Raw genomic sequence first — 15,642 nt, 5'->3', positions numbered from 1 at the left:
AAGCCGACCCGAGTAAACCTACCAAAACCCGCTACCCGCGCCAGCACCGAAGCTGGAGGTGACTTCATGTCCTCCGACCAACCGCGGGTCGTCGAGAGCAGACCATCGGCCTTGACGTCCAACCCGGCGCACGAAGCCGAGGACGAAAGGGACCATGGTACTGCCGAACGCCCGTTGTTGGGCGACCAAGTACGGGACGTCGTCCGCCTGATTCAATGTCGGAAATGCAACCGTCCCCTCCAAGAGCCCGTTACGCTGCCATGCGGCCGAAGCCTCTGCAAACAATGTCTCCCTGAGACCCACGCTCGAGAATACATATCCTATCCCGCCACGCCAAATAGGTTACAGGGCTTCGAGTGTCCCTACCAGGAATGCGGTCGAAATCATGCTGTAGGTGACTGTGGCGTCGATGTCATTCTCACCAAGGCAGTCAACAATTTCAAGGACGAGATGGAAAAGGCGAGAGAGACCGTAACGACGGCCGAGATCTCCACGCATGTCATTATACAACGCCCAAGCAATGAGCAGGCGGGCATCAACTTTGAGGACGAGACGACGTCCAGAGTTGTCAAGGGGGGTCCGCTGGTCGCCGTTTACACGCTGGCGGATTCGGGTGAGTTGGGCTACGACTCCAACGTCTCATTTGCGGAGGTATCTTCTTTCGGAGATGAAGCCGCCGCCATCGATAACAAGACTTTTCTCAAAGTCAAAGAGTCGGTACGGACAGAAATGGACTGCCAGGTCTGCTACGCCTTGTTCTATGATCCCTTAACCACCGTGTGCGGCCATACGTTCTGTCGCTCTTGCCTTCATCGAGTCTTGGATCACTCATCATACTGTCCTATTTGCCGACGGGGCTTGTCGGTCAGCCCTCTGCTTTACCGGGAATCCTGCCCTTCGAATGAATATCTCAAGACCATCATTGAGACATTTTGGGCCGATGCCGTCCTCACAAGAGGAGATGCTTTGGCTGCCGAGGCACTCAACAGACATCGCGAGTTTGATATTCCCATCTTTGTCTGCACCTTGTCGTTTCCTATGATGCCAACATTTCTTCACGTATTTGAGCCACGCTATCGGTTGATGATTCGCCGCGCCTTGGAAGGCGACAGAACATTCGGCATGGTGCTGCCACAGCGGCCGAGGACCGCCAACGACACACATTTCGTGGAATACGGAACGTTGTTACGTATTGTTAACGCCGAATACTTTGCGGATGGCAGAAGTCTCATCGAGACGATTGGCGTCTCCCGTTTCAGAATTACGAGACATGGAATACTGGATGGGTATCTGGTGGGCAAAATCGAACGACTTGATGACATTTCCATCGCGGAGGAGGAAGACCTCGAGGCAAACGAAACACAACATGCTCTAGAGAGGTTCGATAGTGCCGCCACACACCAGAGCGAGGATTCGACAACGTCAGGACCACCCATGACGACCTCCGAAGACCTCGCAAAAATGCCGACGAGTGAACTCCTGTCCTTTGGTGTGTCGTTCGTCGAAAGGATGCGACAACAAAGCGTGCCCTGGCTGGCACAACGAATGTTGACGATATATGGAGAGTGTCCTAACGATCCGGCGCTCTTCCCGTGGTGGTTTGCCAGCATTCTGCCCGCTAAGGAGTACGAGAAGTACAAGCTGCTCGAAACAAGAAGCGTCCGAGAGAGACTCAAGATTTGCTGCGGCTGGATCTTGGAGTGGGAGTCTAGCAGTTGGTGAGTGCTCCGCGCCAGAGCTTTTCCCCGTTATTTTGTCCCGTTTGGAGCTTGTCCGCATCATTTCCAACGCCTCTCCGTACATCCCACTTGAGGGGTATCAGTGCGGGAGGTGCTGCTGTTCCCGGTTTGCTTGTTATTAGACAATGGAAACAGACGGGCTAAGATGCAGAGACTCTTAGGGGGTGCCCTTGTTGACGGCCGCTCAGGTCCCTCTCAGACTGCAGGATCTTCTGATGCCGGGGACTAGCTCAGCTACGGGCACTCGGGGCAAACGCGGCAGGTCTCGGAGTGACAGCCAGGCGAGGTGGAGATGGCAGCCGACCAGGGCACGCTTTTCCTACGGGATCTCCCTCGTCATCGGAGTGTGATGGTAGTCGGGTCACACATGTTTGCATTTACATGGCGGCATTGGGCATACATCAGGCATCCTTCGCGGCATAACATTATGATATGATACAGATACCAAATTGGGTTATGTAAGTATGCTAGACAGCCATGTCGAATGAAGAATCCATGAAACCGTTCTTACAAGTCCACAAGTGTCAGTGCATGATTACAAGTAAGCGATTGCCACGAGAATATAAGAGTATGGCAGATGCCTTTCTAGCACTATGTCATTCAGAATGCAGAGTACATGGAAACACATATGAACGACTCTAGGGCGATGGCTAACAAGCAGAAACAAACATGACGTGTCTCGTAAACCAAATATTATCAACATCAGTTGGCGTAAGTCAGAGGAACTGTGCAAGCTGGTAGAGTGGCCCTGAATTCGATGATCTCCCATGCAATACTATCGGCTTGAGATTGCGTGGCAATCCATCATGTAGTTGTGCCAGGACTGATGCATCAAGTGAACTCGAAAGGGCAGGCAATCACCCACCTTCCTGCCCTTTGTTGTCTTTAGTATCGAGTTAATGACCCTCCCGACTCAACCAATCTTCGCCTTTCATATCTATTGCCTTCCTTCCTCTCTATTGCCTTCTTGCCTATCCGGGGTGCACCTTCCGCCGATTTCTAGCTTCTCACACCACAGGAAGACCTGGCTCTTGCCTACGAAATTTAAAAAGTACCTTCTTCAACTCCTAAATCTCGCTCTTCGCCAGACCACTGCAACCCCGCATTCACACAAAACACCACTGAGTCCCATGACCTTCCTCTGCATGGTGGTGGGCATCCTCCTCCACCACACACCCACTTGTTTCCTCTGATACTACTCAAGACAAGTACGCACAAAACGTTACGTACAAGATGGCGTCAAGACGCAAGAAGGTCAAGGCTAAGAAGATCGCGACCACTAAAGTCAAGGGCAAGAACACAACAGAGATAATTGATGATGCCAGTGATGATGCCGGAGGGGACGCTGGGGACGATGCTGAACATGGGACAGAAAAGGAGACGACGATGCTACTCCAGTTGACACAGAAAGTTCCGGGAGAGGACTATTTCCACCGTCTTCCGATTGAGGTACATGTCGAAAAACAAGGCTCCGGGAGGTTATGGGGACTAACGCTTCCATATGATATAGGTACGCCAGATGATTTACGCCTTGGCCGTTATAGAGGAGGGTCAAATTTGGCCTGTCCAGGTTGAAGCACGGGCGAACAAGTTCCATGGAAGCAAAACCGCCACGAAGGCTTTCACCAGCCTGCTTCTGACCTGCCGGGGGTTCTACGAGGAGCTACTAAGTCGCCCCGACTTTTACCGGGTATAAGTGTCCCCCCCCTCGCGCAAGTTACGAGGGTGGGCTTTTGCTGATGACTGTGCAGGAAAACACATTCGGGTTTGAGTGCTGTTCAAGTTTGATCACTTTCCTAGCAGCGTTATCTCCGGCCCGTCGCGCCATGATTCGCAAGATTGAGTACTCGGCACACAATTGGGACGGTTACAGATCCCCCAACTTATTTCAGTCAGCCGCGACGCTTCTTACCCACTGTACCTCCTTTCAGTCTCTGAGCATCATCATTCACTTCAGCTGGCCGCTCCTGAATCGTTTACTTTACTCTGAAAATCTCCCAGGAAAATTGTTACCAGACCCAATCAGATACTTTAACATCAGCTCTGACGGCAATGATTGGAGAAGACTGCGCAACGCAAGTGTTCTACACTTCCAAATGTCATTATCTGCAGGCTCAGAAGAGAGGGCTATGATCAGTGGCTTGGGCGCTTCTGCTGATCATGGAAACCTCAAATTTTGCGGGGAGCATGGATACGTTGACACAAACGCCATCCTGGTTGAGAAGGTCCAAAGACTCAATACATACATATTCCAGCTTGGTACACACTGCAATCCGAACTACGCCATGGACAAACCTGCCACAGGTAGCCAGTTACAGGAAGCATTAACGCGCTCAAACCTCGACGTGTACGGGGATGATCGCATTGGCCAGTCTGATCGATCTGGCATTGTGTGCAGAGGAGCCCGAAGTCGAAAGTTGAGAGCAAGACAGACGTCTTCAAATGGAGTTCTACCGGAAGTTGCCCAGAACCCGAAGTATATATATTGAGGTTCCTGAGGACGAGAATAAAATCGAGGAAGCTTGAGGAGTGGGCCGCGCGAGAGTCAACCACGTAGACGAGTTGCCTAGATACCACAAAACCATTACCTACTACAGGTGGTGACCATGACGACAGTTGATAGCAATACCAATGCTGACATTTATCCTTGCGGCTCTAACACTGAAAATGCGCGTGGTTTTCTCAGTCGCATTTTAAGACCGTCCGTCATGTCATGACTGTCAGGTTTTGCACAAGAGGTATCGCAAGTATAAGTGCTACATGCACTCGGCATGATACAGGCAAAAGTTGTGCCACGCGCATCGACTTCTCAGGAAACATATTGCGACATATATATCACATGCGCCTTTACGTAAACCTGTTATGGATAGAAATATGGTACTTCATTGATCGCTGGAGGAGGGAAGAACCAGAATTTGGGAAATAGTGGTAGATTGAGAGATCACGCCCAGACGGTAATGGAGCGCCTCCGTGTCGACTTGCCGAGCAAGTCAAGCACTTCTCTGAACCACAAAGTCGAAGCAAAATGGAATGAAAACCATTGACACTGTGGGCGGACAGTTGGTTTTGCCGCTGTGATACTGCGTTTCTTTAGACTATGGAGGGGGGGGGGGTTGCGCTCGGGTTTGAACATGGCGATATCATCGCCTCGGTTCCCCGTGCACAACGCAAAACATATGCGAGCTGACAAAAACCGGTTAGACCATGTTGACTGGTTCTGGGCCATTCGATAGAGTGACCGCATTTCCTAGCAGGAATATATAGCCAGAGGCAAGCAGGACGTACATCAGAACGACAGCTTTGAATCGGCAAACAATAGCAGAAAAACATCGCATCTACTTGGATGTGTTCTCGAACGAGCCAACACGGACTTTCGATGGCTTATTATATGAGTAGTTAAATTGATTTATTCGAAGGTATACTGAACCGAGAGAGCCGATATTATCGCCAAAAGCCTCCAGACCATACCCAAAAAGACGGAAACTTTGTCCCCGTCTCACCATCTAGACGCCCAAAAAATGACCGGGTATGCTGATCCCGGCACGTAAATGCCAAAGCCCGTGGGCTGCACGGTGAGCCCGATTCGCCCTATCCCCCCCTCCTAGCCTACGGGATCTGAAAGAAGTCCTCGTCGAACTTGCCGTGCTCCATTTCCGTGTCGTCGAAGAACATCATGTCATCAAAGTTGTTGCCACCCCCACCTTCACCGCCCAAGTTCATATCGAGTTCCATGTCATCCATGCCCGTGCTGCCGTCGAGAGCGAACAAGTCGTCCAGGCTAGAGTCCTGACGCTCCATCTTGGCCTCAACCGGCTTCTGCTGGTCGGCTGCTGCCGGGGGCGCCGCGGCACCGGCGGTTGCGGTAGCGGCAGCGGCCGCGGGAGGCGCAGATGCAGCTCCAACTCCGGCCCCCGGTTCCTGCTTTGTGGTGTTGCTATCCGGAGGGAGTAGGTTGTCGAGAGACAGGAGGTCGCCGCCCATCTCGCCCGAGCCGAACGATATGTCCATTGGCGCTTCTTGCGCCCGAGGTTGCGGCTGCGAGTCGTTATTGGCGGGCGCTAGGCTGAAGGTCATGTCGGTGAAGTGGAAACCGGAGTTGTTCGTTTCGTTGCCGCCACCCGCGTCGGTGCCGTCACCGGCACCGCTATCAAGGCCGAACAAGTCGTCCATCGGCGCCTCTGGGGCGCCCGAGGGTTGAGGTTGTGAGGCCGGCGGGGTGGGCTTCGACTCCGACTTGACTTCGCCCATGGGCGCCATCATAGCCGGCGGCGCCGAGGTTGTCTCCTGCTTCACCGGTTGTGCGGGCTCCGGCTGTGGCTGAAAGCTGACGCCCATGTCGGGGAACGGGGCCATCGATGGAGCTGCACTCGGTTCAGCGGGGACCCGGTGCGGGCCCATAGCCTCCGTGACCTCGACCTTGCTTTCGGGGGACATTTCCCGAGACGAGGAGTCGAGGTCGATGGCGATGGGAGATTTAGTCTGCGCCTCTATCGGCGCAGGCTGGTCCACGGGCTGTCGTTGTTGCCGGAACCGGTCCAGGTCTCTCTGCAACGCCGCCTTTGCTCTCATCTGCCGCCGGTGTCAGTCCTAATGTCACAACAGAGTTAGCCCACAATAGAGCAACTCACTATCTCGCTCTCGAGATCATCCAGCTTCCAGTGAAATGTGTCGATGAGCTCCGGAATCTTGGTTTGTAGCGAGATCTGAGCCTGCATCTGAGATCTGCCCTCCTTACTGCGCGACCTCAGTGCCTTGCCTGTTTGGATGAGCTGCGAGTATAAGTCAGACATGGATTTATTGGTTCTGGTTTGGCGCGGGCACACAAACCACATCGTTAATGATCCCATGTAGGGCGTCTGCAGAGTCGGCGTCAGCCGGCTTCGAGTTTGCCATGGCCGCGGAAGGAGGCCTGTGGCAGTGTGGTTGAGGGCTGTAGATGAGGACTGGGCGATTGCAGTATGCAAATACAGTGTCAATTGAAGACCAGTATCAAGGGATAGGCTGCTGCCGAGATGTGAATAGGTTAACCGATGCACAGGGGCAGTACAGCCGGCTTGTAGGGTGTGAAAGAGTAGAAAGACAGTGAAGTGCAAGTTGCAGGCTGTGTGAGCGGTGAATGAGAGCCTGGCTAGTAACTTCTATTCATCCCGAGAAGTACAAGCCGGATGTGAATCTGGCTTGGTGCAAATGACGGATTAACCGATTGTCTCAATGGCACAATAACAACGATTCCATCAACTGCAAAAGATGGTGTTTGAGGTCGTGGTCGTCTGAAGCAGCAGCCCAGCATCCAAGTCCGACCAAGCAAGCAAGGAAGTACGTACCTTGAGCGACCAGAAAAGAGGCTTTGAGTGCTGTGCGGAGGCCAAGAGGCTGCAACCTCAGGCTCAACCAATGGAAGTGTGTTCTGCCACATTCAGTTCCCGCCACCTTCAAAATCACAGCTTCTGGCGCCAAACAGGACGCACTGTGACACACGTCCCCCCCATACGCAAGCAACCCCGCACTCAGCACACGGTATGGGCGTGAATGGAAGACGAGCAACAGGTGCCAGCACGCGGCAATGGTAGGGCGGGTTTTCCCCTTCTCTGTTACTGGTTCGCTTTCTGTTGTAGCTCCATCTTTCCTCCCATGCATCAGATCACTACAACGTGGAATTCTTGGGACGAAGGTAATTGAGGAGGGCGTTTTTGGCTGACTTGGAAATCCAGCTGTGCATTACACAGTAAAAGTTGGTTCAACACAGCCAGCATCAGCCCGATAAAACCCTTCAGCTAGTGCTTTGCATCCGTCTTCCACACGGACGACACTGGACCCCCAATTGACGTAAGGAGACATGCTGTCTTGCGCCAGCGATTATTCAAAAGTTAGTCTATGGGGCTATTCCGGATTAAGAATACACTTCCCTCGACTTCGCGGAAAACCGTTGTTGCGAAAACGGAAGACAAGGGCCAAGCCCACTGCGGGAGGTATGGGTAACCCTAACCCGGCATCAGCGGGTTGAGGCTTGGAAAAGCGTTCGTCCCATCCGTATGCTGGGAGTTCTCTTCCCGGGAAATTGGCTGTCCTGCAACTGAGGGTATCGTAATCCAACCGGCTGGTGCCCAATGCTTGCATCTCCAGTCGTCTTGGAGGGGGCTTGTTATGCATGCCGGGGGTCACTTCAAGCTAAGTGGCCTGGTAAGAAGGGGAAAACAAACAGTGACCGCGAGATGACCGAAAGGGCAAATGTCAAGCCCGGTGACATGGGACTGGATGCCAATTCCGTAGCGATCAATCACGTTGCCTTTTGGGGTCGGTACGAGTTCCGAGTTAGGTTACTATACTCTGCTACCGATTGATTGAGTGCAACAGGCTGAGGGGGCGTGCTGTCGCGATACCCGGGCACTGCACAATAGTGGCAGTCGAGTAGGTAGGTAACCTTGCGCTTCCAAGATTCTGGTCCGTCGATTAATTGAGGGCGTCTTTGTACGGCCATCGGTTCTACGCCGATAGGGGTTAAGTATGATTGATTCCTGCATGAGCCTTGGGATACCTCCATAAAGCTTTGCGTTTGCTGCCATTGTCCCGCACCGAGGCAGGGAGACCCATTGGGTCGAGCCTTGATTGTTTGAGCGTGCATTTTAAACCTCGTGATGAGCTCATCTCGTCAGCAGCCGCCGCCCTTGTTTTCCTGCGACGAATTTGCGACCCACCGTACTACGTATGTGTAATCCAGGCCCGACGGATAGTATGGGATTCAATGCAGGCATAAGTGCTTTCTGATATGACGCTCAACGACCCTAGGAAGCCTCGGCGACGGTACTGATGAAAGTAGCCCGGCGTCCCCCCGACCTGGCCGGACTCAATCTAACTAATTCACCCATCGCCTTTTTTCCATGGTGCAATCCGCGAAAAGCTCCACGTTGTCAGCGGTCATCTGTCTGTGCTTGTGCTAGTCACGCTTTCGCCCTTTGCCCAAGCAAGATTAGCGCCCATCCATTCGGTAGCACATTTTGTGTGCTGCAGCAACACCCCTTTTCCTGCTGCCATCCCATCTCTCCTCTCACGCCACCAAAGCCTTGACGCAGCCGGGAAGCTCCTCCTCGGGAGAGGTGTCCTTGACAGATGGCCTAGGCGCTGATGATTGGGACTTGTATGTGCACAGTACTCAGTACCACTGGCAAGAGGGAGAGGGAGCAAACGAAGAAGGGGGGAGAAGGGGGAGGGAGTGCCCCTCCTGCCGGGGGATCAGCTACAGCCGCCCGTTTTTCTTGTAGCGCTACCCTTGGTCGACTGGAAGTGATGGACAGCTGTACCCAGTGAAGAGGCGCGGCTGGACAAGCAAGAGCCTGACTGTGAGGAGGACTGAGCTTCCAGCGGACCAATCTCAAGGCCCCGGGCCGGCTGTGGGCACCGAACAGGCTGCCCTTGCTGCTTTGCTGGCGAGGTAAGCCTGGCGAACGAACGGCTTGTATTTTTTAGCGGCGCGGCTCGGCGAGACGGTACAAAGGTGCGCAGTATGTACGGATACTTGGAGGCAAGATGGCAGGGTACCTTGGCCGGGAAGCTTCAGCTTTTGGATTAGATTGGACTGATTTGTGCTGCAGGTGCAGGTGCAGCTGCAGCTGCAGTGCAGGTGCGCTGCGCTGTAGGAATTTCAGGCTCGCACCACCGTCGCCAACTCCCCATGCCTTGCCATGCCATGCCGTGATGAATGTCCCCTCATCCATCCTCCTTCTCCCTCTTTCCATCTGCTCCCCGCCCCTCCTCACCCCCATCGCAGGTTCTCCTCCTCCCTCAGTTGTCAGGAAACCGTCCTCTCCTCTCTCCTTTCCTCCCCGGACCTGGTTTTGTTGCGATTCCTTTTTTTTTTTTCCTCTCAGGGGGTTCCAGTCCTCTTTTTCCCGCCTGTTTCCTTGGTACTCGCTTCCGCTTATCATTTCCAACGCCTGCATCCGTCTCCAGCTCCCGTCTCCTCTTATTGCGCCTGTCATCTCATCTACACTGCTCCAGCACAGCACAGTACAGCACAGCACAGCACGCACCGCACAGTAGACGGTACTTTAGAGCTTCCTCTCGGCATCTCTCTTATCATTCGCCCTTCCCCTTGTCTCTACAATCCGCTTAAGCGTCTCTCTTGTCACGCTGGGTCGACGTGCTTTTTAGCTGCTTGTACCGTCCCCACGTCCACATTTTTTCCTGTCGACTTTCGGTGTCTCCCTCTTTCACGTCAAGTCCAAGGTCAAGTCACATCGTTCCATTCCGAACAGATCGCAAACCAGACAAGACTCGACATCTTGGTATCCTTCGGTCGAGACGAGTCCACCACACCAGCTTCGACGAGGAATTTCCCATCGTGCCGCGTCACCTTTTTTCCTCCTCTATTTTTCCCTTTCCCTTTCCTTTCTTCTCCTCGCTCCCACTCCTTTAGTCTCTTTGACGCTTGCTTGCTTGTTTGCTTGCTGCCTACGAAGTGGTTGAGGGTCACGTCAGCCTCGGGGCATCTCTTCTTCAACAAGACTGCTTCTGCCCCTCCTTCCTCCGCTACTTAGCTTCTGCCAGACCATTGCTCACCGAGCTTCGTCGTTCAAACTCGCACCGCTGCACACTTCGGACACTCGCAGGACCAAGACTAGAGCTATCTTGCTCAAGCTAGCCTGGTCCCCCCTCTAATATCGCTATTGGTATCCAGTACACGACGCCGAACTTTTCAAGCTTCGAGATCCACCTTTGTCGCACGACCGTCCTCTTATATCGACCAAAAGTCACAATGGCGGACAACGGACCTGCTTCGAATGCGGCGCAGCTGCCGCCCCCTCCCCAGCCGAATGCTGGAGCTCCAGGCTACGAGAATGGTCAGAATGGCCAGGCGAACCCGGCGCACATGCCGCCGCCTCCTCTCCATATCCCACAGAATACCAACCCGATCCCGACTGCTATTACCTCGCCCATGTCTGGCGTCGACAAGGTCATGTCGCCCGGTAGCGCTGGAGGCTTCGGCCGCCGCGCCGCCCCTGAGCCTAACAAGCGTGCGCTGTACGTTGGAGGCTTGGACCAGCGCGTCACCGAGGACGTCCTGCGCCAGATTTTCGAGACCACTGGCCACGTTCAGAATGTCAAGATCATCCCGGATAAGAATGTGCGTCCCTGAGAGTACCGTTCTCCATGGCCCAAAGGATGCAGTTGGCGGTCAAGGCAAAAGCCGGCACCCAAACCATCGCAACCTCTCTGCCCCCGGTATCATTCGCGATATAGCTGACCATGTATCGACAGGCTAAGGGCTACAACTATGGCTTCGTCGAATATGATGACCCCGGTGCGGCTGAGCGCGCCATGCAGACCTTGAACGGCAGACGTGTGCACCAATCTGTACGGCAGAGCATCGCCCCGCCATTGCGACCCTGAAGCTGACTGTTTGCCAGGAAATCCGTGTCAACTGGGCATACCAGTCCAACACCTCGAGCAAGGAGGACACCTCAAACCACTTCCACATCTTTGTTGGCGATCTCAGTAATGAAGTGAACGACGAGATCCTCACCCAAGCCTTCTCCGCCTTTGGCTCCGTGTCGGAAGCCCGTGTTATGTGGGACATGAAGACGGGTCGGTCCCGCGGATACGGCTTTGTTGCGTTCAGAGACCGCCCGGACGCCGAGAAGGCCCTGAGCTCCATGGACGGAGAGTGGCTTGGCTCGCGGGCCATCCGCTGCAACTGGGCAAACCAGAAGGGCCAGCCGTCTATTGCGCAGCAGCAGGCCATGCAGGCTATGGGCCTGACGCCTACGACGCCCTTCGGCCATCACCAGTTCCCGGCTCACGGCGTTGCCAGCTACGAAGTTGTTCTTGCTCAAACGCCCTCATGGCAGACGACCTGCTACGTTGGCAACTTGACTCCCTATACCACGCCAAACGACGTGGTTCCCCTTTTCCAAAACTTTGGTTATGTTGTCGAATCTCGTTTCCAAGCAGACCGGGGATTTGCTTTCATCAAGATGGACAGCCACGAGAGCGCGGCCATGGCTATCTGCCAGATGAACGGATATAATGTTAATGGGCGTCCACTGAAGTGCAGCGTAAGTTTAGTCAGAGAGGGGGGTTCCTTTGATTTTGGAGCACAGCACTGACTTTTTCTGCGTGAAGTGGGGCAAGGACAAGACCCCGAACCCTCAAGGCGGCGCGGCCGGCTTTGATCCTTCGCAACAGGCGTACAGCCCCCAGAGCGCCTCCGGACCGGGCTACCCCGGCACCCCGACGGCCTACTTCCCGCAATATGGTGGTAAGAGCACGATCCCAAATTCCAACACTGACTTGTTGCAAAACACCCCTTCGAACTAACGCGATTTTGCACAGGCCAATACGGTGGCCAGCCCGGCAACTACGGCGGCCCAGCTGCTCAATCCCCTGCCGGTTATGGAGCGCAGCCCATGGGATACGGCGGACCGCAGAGCGCAGGAGGCTATGGTCGTGGTCAACAGCCACCCAACGCCCAATGGCCTCAGGGTCCCCAGGGACAGAACTTCAACAACGGCTTCGCTGGATACCAGGGCTGATCCGATGACATATCTCTGGCAGTGAGCCAGAGTGTGCAGCGTTGCATTCCGCTCGAGAAGAGCGTACCCATGTGCGAGAGCACCCACACAGCGTTGCAAGGTCCTAGGGGTGCTTTTGTGGAGTTTTCCCGATGTTTCTGATGGCAAAATGGCATGACCAACACATCTCCCATGTTTCCCCAAAAAATCATTTTCCTGTCAAGGCGTCTGTCTCTCTATCTCAAATCTCTCCTTTCATCTGCGATGTGGGACACATGTCGGTTTCTCTTGTGTGAGCACTGGGAATGCGATGTGGAGGGAACATCATGTGCATTTTCCCAAGACGTTTCTCTCTTGTCTTCTTCGTATCTTTCTTCTACGGCCTAGTGATTCCCACAAGTCACGAACATTTTCCTTATGCAGTCATTTCTCTCAACCTGTCGTGGGCAGAGGCAGACTTTTGATATGCCGTTCCGTTGCCAAAACAAAAAGTTTGCTGCTTTGTTCTATCATGGATACCTCTTCAGCATGACGGATCTGTTGGATAATGAGTTATGACCTATTTCTTTTCTTCTCTGCTACTCTTACACTATTTTGGACACGACTTTTTTTTCTTCCCATCCGTGTGGTCTTCCGAGCACCCGGGTCACCATTAGACATGACCAGACAACGGATTTTTGACGAAATATGACTTGAACGAAGAGACAAGAAGGAGGTGGTGGAGCGGGTGGGGAAAGAGACAAGAGGAGATGGGTATATTTTGGTTGCTTGGGCAAGTCAGCCCCCAAAGCTTCGACGACGTGAAAAGGAAAAGAAATCTTAGAGACTGCAAGACAGCCAAGACTTCCCCCCTCTCCCAACAGCCTATGTCGATGGAGCTGACTTTGATGTGCATGTGTGACCTGGCTGAATGTTTGGGGGAGGAGTATCGATCCATTGGATACGGACAAGGAAACGATAGTGGCTGATGAGGTACCGATAAAAAAACCACGGGACAACTGGCTGCCCTCCCTCTCGAGGGGGATATACGAAATGTATGTGGGGATCGACTGGTTAACGGGAGAGGGCCAAACAAAGGGCGGCGAAGACCCGGGCTGCATATCGTTGACGAGCTAGGGGCGGTGATTGGACGCCTCTGGAGACTGGCCTCGCATGTCTTATCAAGCGGTATGCTTCCCGTTCGATGCCTTTACTTGTCGGTCTCGAGCATGTGAGAATGGCGTTGGAGGTAAGGGACCAGAGCACACACCCATAGACGGTCGGGCTTCGAAGCTTCTTCTACGCTGTGCTAGCATGCAAGATTCCGGAGGAACGACTTGAGAGCGTTGGAATTCCGCAGTGACAGAACGGACGGCTAATTTGTTCATGGAGGGGGGGCCACGCCCGTGTGATCTTGGTGGCAAGGTGCTGCGTTGGATGGCTTGGGTAGACCCATCCCCTCCTGAATTGGTGTGAGAGTGGACGAGGCTGGAGACATTTCGGATGTCCCTGTCGCCCTCGTGGAGAGTTGTTACTGAACCCGATCCGACAAGCCGCAATACTACCGTGCAAACGAGCGAGCGTCGACGTGCTTGCCTAGAGATTTGACATGGACTTGGTCAGGTGTTTTGGTTGGAGTTGGTTTACGACGGCATTCAGCATCACGCTCGATGTGTCAACACACACAGGCAAAGTGTATCGAACCTTGGTTTCCATAAGAGTACCCTCCCGCCTGAGAGGGAGTCAGAAAGTGGTTCATGAATGCCGCATGTTCGCCCAAGTAGCTGTGATATTCAAAGGAAAGGCCGTTCCGAACCGTCATCCTTCAGCATCGGGGTATGTCCAGAGTCGCTTGTGCTGAGACCCGATTACGTTTTCAACCCCTGGCTCCATTCATTTACCTTGGCTTCATTCTGGCGACGACTTAGCGGCGAAGTGTTGACAGTCCCTTTCCTAGGCCTTATTAGCTGATCATCATAGCCGGCTGCGTGACGCGAAGTCCTTCTTTTGAGGTTCGGTGACGAGTTTGGTTGGAGTCAGGGACCATGCACTTTTCCCCTGTGAGCCGCCTGTTGGACGGGCCGCTATTTATGAATGATATCGCACGCTCATGAGCCTACAGCTTGGCCTTCTCAATCCTCTCTTGCTCCGCCCACGCCTTGTTGATGCGAATGTTCTGCCAGAAGTGCCATGCTCCAACGGCCACCGCCGCTGGGGGACATGCAAGGAGCAGCCAGCTCCACCAAACGGGACTCGACGCCTGTACGTGGCGGATGGCCTCACCGATGTCCCTCTTTAGGTCCTCCTTGGAGCCGTCGTTCCAGAGCACGACACCCCTGCCAGGGCCGCGGGCCTCGCATCTTCTCGCCTTGAGCCTCACGTCCGTCTGGCTTCGCACACGGTTCTCAGCATCCTCGCGGCTGAGGTGAGGGTCGCGTGCCATGAGGCGCTGCATCTGCACCTCAGGGTCCTTGACGGCGACGACGAACACAGTCCCGCAGAGGCGATCGAGCCCGCTCTCAAACAGCAGGGGGACGTCAAGCAGAACAGCCCAGTGGCCAGTGATGTAGGCGCGGAAAATGGCCTTGTACATCTCGACACGGACGGCCGGGTGGACGATGCCGTTGAGAACGGCGCGGTCACGCTTGAGGTCCTCGGTGTCGCCGAAGACACGCCTTCCGAGAGCAGGCCGGTTGAGGGGTCGTCCCTTGCCATGGGGCCCGGCCTCGGGCATGTCGTCGGAGACCGGGACGAGGAGGTCCGGGGTGGTGGGGAGGAAGTGCTTCACGATGGCAGCATAACCCTTTGTACCCGGCTCGACAACTTTCCTGGCGAGGACATCGGCGTCGATGAGGGGGATGGAGTAAGGCGGGTTAGAGAGGATTGAAGAAACGGTGGACTTGCCCGTTGCGATGGAGCCTGTTAGTCCGATAAAGAGCATCTTGCGGATGTACGGTCGGCCCCGGGTCGGTGCGTATTTCTGGGAGTTGTACTTTTTGTATACTTGTCGGGCTATGACCTGTGTGATGGTGGTGGTGTTGTTGTTGTTGTTTTTGTTGTTGTTGTCGGTGTTAAGCTGAGACGGATGAAAGATGAAGCTGGTGTTGGCGACGATATGGTGAGACCGAGGTACGGTGCAATCGGCCAATTGATGTGCTCCGTGCTTCTGCCAAGTGCAGTTACAAGAGAGTTGCAGAGTACGTACCTACTAGGTGGTGTGACGGGCCCTAATGCCTACCTGCCTAGGTAGGTCGAGTTGGCATCCAGAATCGGTACGGATACGTTGTTTTCTCATTCCATGGGTGGAACAAGGCGAATCAACTGTATATCTTTGGCAGCACGAATCGCAGACTGAAGCATCGTTGTGCAGTGTAGAATGTGGTGGTCTCATCCTTTAGTACGCCGCCGCAAAGCTT

The 15,642-nt window shown here is 54.1% G+C and overlaps 8 protein-coding genes across 8 annotated transcripts; 5 read left to right on the top strand and 3 right to left on the bottom strand.

Annotated features, from left to right (window-relative positions):
* Positions 1–66: 66 nt before the first annotated feature.
* LY79DRAFT_578061 (ATP-dependent protease La domain-containing protein) lies at positions 67–1,722 on the top strand (the record flags this gene model as incomplete). The annotated part of the gene is made up of 1 exon (XM_060559933.1): positions 67–1,722. The coding sequence occupies one exon, from the start codon at positions 67–69 to the stop codon at positions 1,720–1,722; it is 1,656 nt and encodes a 551-aa protein (XP_060416305.1).
* Positions 1,723–2,972: 1,250 nt separating this feature from the next.
* On the top strand, positions 2,973–3,435 carry LY79DRAFT_668059 (uncharacterized protein; the record flags this gene model as incomplete). The annotated part of the gene is made up of 2 exons (XM_060563467.1): positions 2,973–3,188; positions 3,250–3,435. 2 exons carry the CDS (start codon positions 2,973–2,975, stop codon positions 3,433–3,435), a joined length of 402 nt encoding a protein of 133 aa, XP_060416304.1.
* Positions 3,281–4,392, top strand: LY79DRAFT_547180 (uncharacterized protein). Its single transcript, XM_060557298.1, has 2 exons — positions 3,281–3,429; positions 3,491–4,392. The coding sequence occupies exon 2, from the start codon at positions 3,566–3,568 to the stop codon at positions 4,226–4,228; it is 663 nt and encodes a 220-aa protein (XP_060416303.1). The 5' UTR covers positions 3,281–3,429; positions 3,491–3,565; the 3' UTR covers positions 4,229–4,392.
* A 953-nt stretch (positions 4,393–5,345) lies between these two features.
* LY79DRAFT_588675 (uncharacterized protein) lies at positions 5,346–6,632 on the bottom strand (the record flags this gene model as incomplete). Its single annotated transcript, XM_060560945.1, has 3 exons — positions 5,346–6,308; positions 6,368–6,508; positions 6,567–6,632. 3 exons carry the CDS (start codon positions 6,630–6,632, stop codon positions 5,346–5,348), a joined length of 1,170 nt encoding a protein of 389 aa, XP_060416302.1.
* A 1,821-nt stretch (positions 6,633–8,453) lies between these two features.
* On the top strand, positions 8,454–8,886 carry LY79DRAFT_108064 (uncharacterized protein). Its single transcript, XM_060550681.1, has one exon. It carries the CDS (start codon positions 8,547–8,549, stop codon positions 8,802–8,804), a length of 258 nt encoding a protein of 85 aa, XP_060416301.1. The 5' UTR covers positions 8,454–8,546; the 3' UTR covers positions 8,805–8,886.
* Positions 8,887–10,491: 1,605 nt separating this feature from the next.
* LY79DRAFT_668057 (RNA recognition domain-containing protein) lies at positions 10,492–12,268 on the top strand (the record flags this gene model as incomplete). Its single annotated transcript, XM_060563466.1, has 5 exons — positions 10,492–10,860; positions 10,995–11,090; positions 11,144–11,791; positions 11,859–11,994; positions 12,069–12,268. 5 exons carry the CDS (start codon positions 10,492–10,494, stop codon positions 12,266–12,268), a joined length of 1,449 nt encoding a protein of 482 aa, XP_060416300.1.
* Positions 12,269–12,607: 339 nt separating this feature from the next.
* LY79DRAFT_107988 (uncharacterized protein) lies at positions 12,608–13,591 on the bottom strand. The gene is made up of 2 exons (XM_060550680.1): positions 12,836–13,591; positions 12,608–12,784 (listed from the first exon to the last, which is right to left on the bottom strand). The coding sequence occupies exons 1-2, from the start codon at positions 13,345–13,347 to the stop codon at positions 12,757–12,759; spliced, it is 540 nt and encodes a 179-aa protein (XP_060416299.1). The 5' UTR covers positions 13,348–13,591; the 3' UTR covers positions 12,608–12,756.
* A 751-nt stretch (positions 13,592–14,342) lies between these two features.
* Positions 14,343–15,167, bottom strand: LY79DRAFT_511230 (dephospho-CoA kinase; the record flags this gene model as incomplete). Its single annotated transcript, XM_060554240.1, has 1 exon — positions 14,343–15,167. The coding sequence occupies one exon, from the start codon at positions 15,165–15,167 to the stop codon at positions 14,343–14,345; it is 825 nt and encodes a 274-aa protein (XP_060416298.1).
* Positions 15,168–15,642: the final 475 nt, after the last annotated feature.

Source organism: Colletotrichum navitas (assembly GCF_030913465.1).
Source record: "Colletotrichum navitas strain CBS 125086 chromosome Unknown LY79scaffold_16, whole genome shotgun sequence".
Taxonomy (NCBI): Eukaryota; Fungi; Ascomycota; class Sordariomycetes; order Glomerellales; family Glomerellaceae; genus Colletotrichum; species Colletotrichum navitas.
This window is presented reverse-complemented; position numbering and strand designations above follow the sequence as displayed.